General features: G+C 34.7%; 1 protein-coding gene across 1 annotated transcript in view; it reads right to left on the reverse strand.

The window, feature by feature from the left end:
* LOC105231388 (uncharacterized) overlaps nt 1–6,729 on the reverse strand; it is a 31,238-nt gene extending 24,509 nt beyond the window's left edge. The window contains exon 1 of the mRNA XM_049458039.1: nt 6,064–6,729. Coding sequence (XP_049313996.1) covers nt 6,064–6,174 — 111 coding nt within the window. The 5' untranslated portion in view covers nt 6,175–6,729. The remainder of the gene's footprint in view (nt 1–6,063) is intronic.
* Between the last annotated feature and the right edge of the window lie 525 nt (nt 6,730–7,254).

Below are 7,254 nucleotides of genomic sequence, written 5' to 3' on the forward strand. Positions count from 1 at the left end.
AATTTTTAAAACTAATTTTTATAATTATTTAAAGTCATTCTCAATTATAATTATTTTTGGGGTGAATATGATAAAAAAATTAATTTGATATATAATAAGGTATACTTATTTTTTATAATATTTATTTATATTTTTTTTGTAATTTCATTAATTTATTTCTATTATTTAATTCTTTTTTATACCTTTTATTTATTTAATTTATTTTAAAAAATTTTTAATTTAAAATTAATTATTGCATTTTTTAATTTTTATAATTATTACGTTAATCTTTTTATTTTTTTTTTTAATTTTTGTTGTAAGTTATTTTTAATTATAATTTTTGTAGCGGTAAATCTGAAAAAAAAAATTTATAATTTTCATAATTTTGTTTTTTTTTTTTAATTTATTTTTTTATTTTCTTTAACATTTTCACATCGAATCTATTATTGTTATATTTTTTCATTTTATGTATTTTTTTTTAATTTATCACGAATATTTCAAAATTAATACTATTTTTTAAAATTTTTAATATTCCTTAACTTTTGTTCTAATAAACAAAATTAACAATTAAATACACACATGGATATAATATTTATTTTCAGAAACCCTTCCTTCCCTTCTTTTAATTATCTAATAACAAAAGCACTCCATCACCACATTCCAACACAACCGCCCTTTCCAGCCCCATATTTTTTCTTTTCCAGCCCTCTTTCTGTTTTCTACCATTCAATGTCTGCAAAGGGCTGCTGCTTGCCTTCGGGCTATTTTTGAAAACTCTACGCTTTAATTGCAGGCGGTTGAGCTACTTGGACTATTTATTAGCGGCTGCTTAAGTGCAATCAAAACTGAAACTAAATGCAGCAACAACAAAGCATTACAGAATTATAATTATAAAAAGGAGGAAGAAAGTATACAAAGTATGAAGTCCCAACAACAACAAAAAATGATTCATCTCTTGCATATTTATTGGTTTCAATTAGGCTTGCCGCCACAGCACAACAACAACAACAAGTGCCACACAACGCAAGTGCAGTCGTTGCCTTTAAGAGACAGGAGGCGGCGCGGAATCTGTTGGAGTTTTTTTTATTTTTTTGAAACAACATTCAATTATATACATATTCTTCTAGCTAGTCATAACTGCAATTATCATTGGTCACAGAGAAAAAAAGCTGTTCATCATCATCTCTTCCAGACTTTCATTTCGTCTGTGGCACTTGAGGTGCTTAGCCGCATTCAACGATCGTCGCAACTCTGAACTTTGCTTGCAAAGTATGCTTTATCGATTCTTGTTGCATGCAACGTGACGTCGTGTGTGTCACTACATTCAAATGGACTGTCTGTCCTTTAGTTTCATTCGATTTTTTCTTCTTTCGGTAGTTTGTTTGTGGCGTCTAGTAACATCTGTTTGTCTAAAGCGGCGCTGAGTAGCCTCGACCGTCTGGTGCTCGTTTCGAGTGTTTATTCTCTCTTAATTGGTGTTTGATTGTAATCTCACACACACACAAATGCATATATGAACTGTGGGAGTTTTTTTCAACAAATTGCTAAGACAATGCTGAGCCCGACTCATAAATGCCACACACATGCTGACATACATACACATGTATAACTGTATGTACATATATGTGAGTGCCGTCAATTATCCACTGGCGCTCCGTTGGCCTGTCAGCTTTTTTGTCACCATCGCAATCTTTGTTTACTCCTTCAATTGCTTAGCCATGTACTCTTATCACAAAGTCACACTCACACTCGCACTGCTTCTAGCCATGCTTCCTTCTTCGGTTAGCCTTTCGAGCATTTAATTCATTTGCCTTTGTTTAAGATTGGTTCCAGCATTGTTTTCAACACTTGCGGCTCCGATACGCCATTTGGTCGCTGCACTATCAAAGTCGTTTTTCGCTTATCTTATTTTCTTTTTATTTCCTCTCCACGCTTTATACTCTTGAGTTGGGTACTTTTTATCCGCTTGCTCTAATTGAAATACAACGCTGTTTCTATTTTATACCCAAACAAGTGTGCTCTTGAAATCTTCTAAGTACGTGTAATAAACATGTCAAAGGCCAACTGTTGTCTGACACAACTTTGGGGGTAAAGAAATACAATTTTAAATGCCTACAAATTATAATCCAAAGAGACGTGAAATTCTAATCAGTTTCTCTGTTTAGGGGTAGTGTGTGACTGAGTAGGTTAAGCGAGACTACAGAGATTATGTCTTTAGTTTATATATGTCAAGAAACGAACTAAAACTATAGGCTCTATTAGTGGACCCATTAATGGACTCTTCGTTGTAAATAATCTTAGCAGGATAGAACATGTTTTTGTGGTTTTCTGGAGATAAGTTGGAATATTTTTCTTGGAGATGGCAAGATTCTATGTTTTGTTTATATAAGGGGTTCCCTGAAATTGTTTCAAGATTAAGTCGGTTCTTCTAACAACGGTCTGAATATAGGGAACGGTCTATTCATATCACGAAATATTTTAAGATCTCGGAAAATTACTAATTCCACAAATATGAGAATGGTTGCTCAACAGACCCAAGAAAGTTCTTGCCATTCTAACTTTCTTTCTTAAAAGTTGCCATTAATTGTCGGATCAATGGTTATAGAAAGATTATGATATACTATTAAAACAATTCAGATATCTTTCTTTGGAAATTAGGTCTTCCATCAAGGAGCGCCTCATATATAGATATGAAGAAATATTTGAAATTAATAATGATATGAAAGATGTTTCGAGCTTAGATTCTTAGTTTTGATTTCATCGGATTGCTGATGAAGTCTCCAAAGATGTTATAATTATCTATATCTTCCAAATAAATAGCTGGTTGACTTTTTTTCTGCCATAAAACGTAATATTTAAAGCCTCACCATCGAATCATATATGGTTAATAATTGCTCTCTACTCTCTACTTGATAACAAGAGTCTATTGATTAAGTGCTTGAAAAATCCATAAATTATAAAATGACATAAATATATACATTTCCATTGACTTATGAGTGCTCTCTCTCTTTCTGATTGTTTATTGCAATCATAAAAGTAGTAAAATTAAAATATTTTATTGATTACCTCTTAAGCGCACTTCGGAGAATATTATTTCGAGTATGCATAATTGGTTTTTGTAATGCTTGCCATTGTTATGGATTCACAGTAAAAAGCGATAAATCACAGTTTAATATTTATATTTATTTCCGCATTAAATCAAAAGACATTTTTATGATCGCTTGCTACTTGAAAGGCCTCAGGCAAAACAAACAACACTCGGGTCTGGCACGGCTGATAAGAGCATGAGCTAAAGCTGAAACAGTAGCGTTATCTCTCACACACACTTACATGCCATGCCATGGAGTTTATTTTGTATAAGTATGTATATACTTATATTTAAATATTGCGGTATATTCATGCCTGGCACCAAGTGGGTAATCAATCATTATCGCCAAACCGCAGTCTAAATTAGAACAAATGTTTGCCTTCACTTTTGGCTGCTTTTGTTTTGGCTTTCGCTGTGTATTAGTCACAAACAAAAAACTTATCAGTGAAGTAACATAATCGAATGGCAAATATTTACAGTTTGACTGGCGATAAGCAGCTGGGAAAATCAAATCTCTTCTCAAGTCACAGAGTTGAAGGGAAGCGAAGAGAAGGAAGGACAGTAGGGTTTGTACGCAAGTGCTGGTATTGGAAAAAGTTGAATTGACTTTGAAGTTAAGTACTGACATGGAAGATGATATAAGTCTGTGGCAATAATTGATTACTGTGGTAAATATAGACAAAAAAGGTTATTGATTGCTTTATCTTAATACCAGAACTGAGATTATTGCTAATCTGTAGTTTAAAAATTAGAAAATAAAAAAAAATTTTCTCATTTGAACAATATTTTTTAAGAATAATGATCCGAATTGACTAAGGAACTCGATGAAAATTAATGTGGAGTGTAGTTCGATAAGTAAAGGAAGTTATTACATTTACAAAACTCAGAATTCTAATTATAAAAAATAATCAAAAACAAGTTTAGATATTGTTTTAAATTGCTCCTAGCTTGAATCTCTTAAACAAAAGCTATTTTTTTAGGTTTGTGGTGTTAAATAAAAATTTTATTATTTAATATTGTGGGCGCAAGAATTTATTTTTATTATAAAGATTTATTATTATGTTCTATAAGTGATTTTCGGTAAGTGGCTGCCGCGACTGGCTCGATTTAAACTCTAACTGGGAGGCAAAATTTTTGACCACTCTTTGCAGCAATCGAAGCCGTATATCAACAATAAAGCGACGAATATTCTTTTCCAAGGCGTTATTCGTCTCGGGCGACATCACATAACTCCACAAAAAAATAGTAGAAGTGAAATCAGACGAGCTTGGAGACCACGTCAAGGGCCACGACGCGACATAATGCGATCATCTAAGGTATCCTTCAATAAATTGATTGTTTCATTGACTACATGGCATGTGACACCTTTGTGTTGAAACCACAAGTTATCCACATCAATATCCTCCAATACGAAAAAGTTGTTAATCGCGACTCTATAGCGTTCCCTATTGACTCTAATATTAGAGTTGACATCATTTTTGAAGAAATTCGGATAAAACAGTGACTTTTTAAAAAAGTAACTGCGTCTAAACCCGCTTGAAGAACTACAATTCAAATATGGTGACGAAGAACTGATAAGACGAAAGCATGACCGACGATCGGGGTTTAAGTTCTGTTCAATCCACTAAAAGGGAGACCCCAATCTGCGCCAACTACCCTGGGATAAGCTTCCTCAACATCACATATGTATAAGGTTCTATCGAGCGTAATGTGTAAAAGATTAAAGCCCACAGTCAACAAACTCATTGGGCCGCATTAGTGTGGCTTTAGGTCTGAAAAATCAACAAATCTTGGAAAAGATCAGTGAAAAGAGAATCGCCTGAACCACTTCAAAGCTGCTTTTGACAGAAGGGAGCGGCCTTTATGCCGTTCGATACTAAACGTTAGCTCTGCTTTCTACAGTCTAAATAAGAAAGCGAAGTTGTAGATAAATTCGTCTATCTTGTATCCAGCAATAACTTTAACAACGTCAGCCTCGAAAGCGAACGCAGAATATCTCTTGCCAACAGGTGCTACTTTGGATTCAGTAGGCAATTGAGAAGTAAAGTCCAATCTCGACGAACAAAGACCAAACTCTACAAGCTGAAGCATGCGGTATTACCGATGACAACAGCTGATGAGTCGACTTTAGGAATTTTCGAGAGAAAGGTTCTGCGGAAGATTTATGGACAACAGCGAATAGTCGATGGAACGATGAGTTGGACGAGATATACGACGACTTCGACATAGTTTAGCGAAGTAAGACAGAATTAAGAGGAAAACCTCCACTCCGTTGGAAAGACCAGGTGAAGAAGAACCTAACTTCTCTTGGAAACTCCAACTGGCATCAAACAGGAAAAGGAAGAACTACTGTTCTAAAACGTTTAGTTAGGGGATGCATATTTACTTTTTGGAAACAAAAAAGCCACGAGTCGTTTGTGTGACATCACTTTAGTTGGCGTCAGAAAGCATTACAAACAAATAATTTTTTTTAGCGAAATAACATAGAATAAATCGGTATTTCAGGAATTTGGTAGACATTTCCGAAAAGGCATTGCAGCGGTCATCTATAGTAAAAGTTGATTAAGAAATGTGACATATCTGACTTTTAAATTAAGAATTAAAGGAAAGATTAAAGGAATCAATAGAATGTTTCTTTGTGATGGAACTGCTAACTAAAGTTTTTCCCGCCTCGCTATTCAAGAGAAAAAAATTGATAATAAGATATGAACTTTCAGCAAATATTATTTAAAAGCTGTTAGATAATGCTCTCATATTAAACGCCTATTTAGACAAGTGGCTTTGAAGTGCATTTAAATTCCGACGACGATCGGGTTTATGTAACTGGAACGGGCCCGGATTTATTTATCCGGTCAAGGACTGTCAATTTGGCTGAAATCTGCCGCTACAACAACAGCAACTGCATTTACTCTGTTATTAAATGGTCTTCTTTATACAAAAATTTATTATTTCTAATACCTATACTATTCTTTAGAGTTTTTCTTTGTTCTCATTACCTTATTATTTTTCCAGCCTCCTGTAGTTTGTGTATCCTTTGTGTTGTCCTCCGCCGCTTCTTCACTTCCAACGAAGCGATTATATTGAAATATGCGTCCCATATTCCGCATGATTGCAATTTTTATAATTTGTAAGCGCTTTTTAGAAAAACAAACTATTTTATTTTTTCACCAAATTTTTTAAATTTTTAGCAACTTGCTGTATTTTCAGGAATTTTTTTATTCCAATTTAATTAAATTTTTTTTTTAATAATTTTGCAATTTTTAAATATTTTTCCACATTCAATCATAAATTCACAAGTGTTTCAAAAGCAAATATAACTGCACTTTTGCATGATTTCAAAAGCAAATCACCACACTCACATACAAACACATAAAATCTATTGGAGCTATGTGTTGTCAATTTTTTTCGTACCATTCAACAATGTTTACGTTTTACTGCCCGAATTTCTGCTTCGTTTTGCGTTTTTCGATTTACGTATTTCGTAAAATTTCCAATAGTCACGTGACGCGCCACTGAAATTTCCAACAAGCGATCACCGCAACGTGCACACCAGCAATGATTCAATGAGACGGGCGCACTTTGTTGTAAGTTGTTGATGTTGATGCCGCCGCTGTCAAGTCAATGGAGTCAGCGGAGATGGCGCTGGTGGTGGTGGTGCGGCTGCCATAGTGAGTAAATTACGTTGTTTTGAGTGCTGATGATACACCACCGCGCTGTTGTTGTTATTGCTGTTGCGATTGCTGATAATTAAGTTCTACTCCTGTTGCAACTCAAAGCAGAATAGTCCAAAAAAAAGAAGCAAAACAGATGCAGAAAAAGTGAGCAGAAGAAAAAAGGAAAACACTCGAGCGACTCGGGGTCAGCCAGCGCTGCCGTGCAACGTTCATTGGAACCACATTCAAATTGAGAGAATTTATTCATTCAGAGTCAATATGAAGACTGACAGCAGACGTACATACTCACATACACACACATATAAGCAAACAGGGCACTGCAGGGGCGCGCTGCCAGCGTAAGGCAACAGTTTTCAATAGTTGATGCATGAGTGTATGTATGCATGTGTGTGTGCGCACTACTGCCATTTCCGACTACTGTCAGTTGCTGGCCGAGTCAATAAACAACGAAACTGTGCAAAATATAAAAGTTGCCGTGGAATTGAGAAAAAAGGGCAAAATCTCCTGGTATAG

This window comes from Bactrocera dorsalis, chromosome 5 (genome assembly GCF_023373825.1).
Source record: "Bactrocera dorsalis isolate Fly_Bdor chromosome 5, ASM2337382v1, whole genome shotgun sequence".
Taxonomy (NCBI): domain Eukaryota; kingdom Metazoa; phylum Arthropoda; class Insecta; order Diptera; family Tephritidae; genus Bactrocera; species Bactrocera dorsalis.